Raw genomic sequence first — 2030 nt, forward strand, 5'->3', positions numbered from 1 at the left:
AAAGAAAATGGAGGGAAAAAGATTGTGGGAAAGTATTTTATTTTCATGTATAAAACGGCAATGGTTGTACAGGATTTTTACAAGGCACTTTTAAATATAAACTCCTATGAAGCTCAAAACAAGTTTTCTAGTAGGATGAAAGAAATAAAATACAAAAAATACTACAAATAAAATAGCTACTGATAACTAAACAGAAACAAAAAGAATATGTCAAAAAAATTAAAGAAAAAATTTAAAGCAATTAAAATTAAAAGAAATAGCATAAAATCTATAAAACACTAAAACAGAACTGTTTTCATAAAAACCTAATTTTAAATAATAATAAAATTCGCCAATTAATTACTACTGATAAGCAAATTCACAAAGAACCAGTAGCAAAAAGAATCATCTGAAAAAATACTCCTAGCTCAAATTATAGGCAATCTAGTGATTTGAGCAAATTCATGAAAATTCAAATTCAAACTTTCAAATCTAGTCAAATTTGATATCTATAGAAACTTCATAAAATTTCTAATCTAATGCAAAACGAACCAAATTAAAATACTCCCTCCATTTTTATATACAAGGCCACAAACTCAGATTACAAGTACCAAGATAAAATTTAATGTCTTGCTTTCTAAATCCGCTTTTTTATCATTTAGTGAAATTATTAATACACCGCATGCATGCAAAGAAGGGATAGAAAGCTGATTGAACTGTCATTATGACTGCATGCATGCAAATATTAAATAGGTTGCTATTTTGAGGAAAATATCATTAACTTTTGTCTCGATTATTGTTGGTGGTCTTGTATAGATGCAAAGTGTATTTTTCATGATGGCCTTCTATAAGTAAATGGAGGGAGTACTAAAAATCCTAATTGATATGAATTTTCTGAAACAGTAGAGCAGGTGTTGGCCGAAGAGGGACTCTCTGGCCAACTGTTGGCCGAAAAGTCCCTCTTCGGCCAACGGTAGGCCGAAAAGTCCCTCCTCGGCCAACAGGAGGCCGACAGGATGATACTTTTGATTTTTTTTGCATTATGGACAGGATGATACTTTTGATTTTTTTGCATTATGGTGTATAGTTTCCGAAATTGCTATAAAAATCATCATACTTTCAAAAAAAATCTGCCGGCCCAACGTCCGGAGTCTGGAAGAGAAAAGGCGCCAACTTCATTTTGCCGTCAAAGAGAAAGGAGAGGCCCACCGTCCGTATCGCGATCTAGAGTCCAAATATTCAGACTCCCCTCTGACTGATACCCAATCGTCCCAGACCGTCTCTGCTTCTCACCTCATGGCCAGATCACCGGCGCTGCTGCTGCTGCTCGCTCTTCTCCTGGCCTGCTCGGGGGCCGCGTCGGCAGCCGCCGCGGCCGGCAGAATCAAGAGCAAGGCTGCTGCTCGGTCAGCGAGGGCGGAGGCGGAGGCGGGGTGCCGGGATCTGGCGACGCGCGGCAAGTGCGTGGCGAGCGGCGGTGGGGGCAGGTGCCGGTGGTGCCGCAGCGAGGCGCTCGACGACATGTGCTTCGGCGCAGCGGAGGCGTGGCGGCTCCCGAAGCAGGTCTTCTCCTGCGACCAGCCCGCCGGCGCCGCGCACGCCAGGAGATAGCGCCGGCGCCGCTCCTCTGCTCTCGACGCCTTCCCCGGGATGGGACGAATCGTTGTATTCTACTCGCTGGATGTGGGATTTACCGAGTGTTCGGTGTTGGTGCGTTGTACTGTCGTGTTACTCATGTATACGTACTTGATTTTATCGAAACGGGGCTGATCGCGGCCGAATTTATTACTAGCTTCCATTTGTTCTCGGGATCACTTGCCTTCGATCTTCACTCGTTTCGATCGAATGTTTTCGAGACCATCCATTTTCTTGCGTTGAGGTCTCTTTCCCGAATCAGCACAGCACCGTCCCAAATGACATTTTCAGCCAATGCAAAGGACCCCAAATATAAATCTTACGTCACCCGTATGGCAATTTCTCTGGTAAAATTTTACACTACATGGCAGTTTTTACTTTAAAACATACGGATCCTTGTACACAAGCATGGCAAT

The 2030-nt window shown here is 42.7% G+C and overlaps 1 protein-coding gene across 1 annotated transcript; it reads left to right on the forward strand.

Annotated features, from left to right (window-relative positions):
• Positions 1–1198: 1198 nt before the first annotated feature.
• On the forward strand, positions 1199–1767 carry LOC123065640 (uncharacterized). Its single transcript, XM_044488885.1, has one exon. It carries the CDS (start codon positions 1276–1278, stop codon positions 1588–1590), a length of 315 nt encoding a protein of 104 aa, XP_044344820.1. The 5' UTR covers positions 1199–1275; the 3' UTR covers positions 1591–1767.
• Positions 1768–2030: the final 263 nt, after the last annotated feature.

Source organism: Triticum aestivum, chromosome 3B (assembly GCF_018294505.1).
Source record: "Triticum aestivum cultivar Chinese Spring chromosome 3B, IWGSC CS RefSeq v2.1, whole genome shotgun sequence".
Taxonomy (NCBI): Eukaryota; Viridiplantae; Streptophyta; class Magnoliopsida; order Poales; family Poaceae; genus Triticum; species Triticum aestivum.

What these genes read in the sequence shown, in the direction of transcription:
- LOC123065640 (XM_044488885.1), top strand. Translation starts at nt 1,276, where the DNA reads ATGGCCAGATCACCGGCGCTGCTGCTGCTGCTCGCTCTTCTCCTGGCC.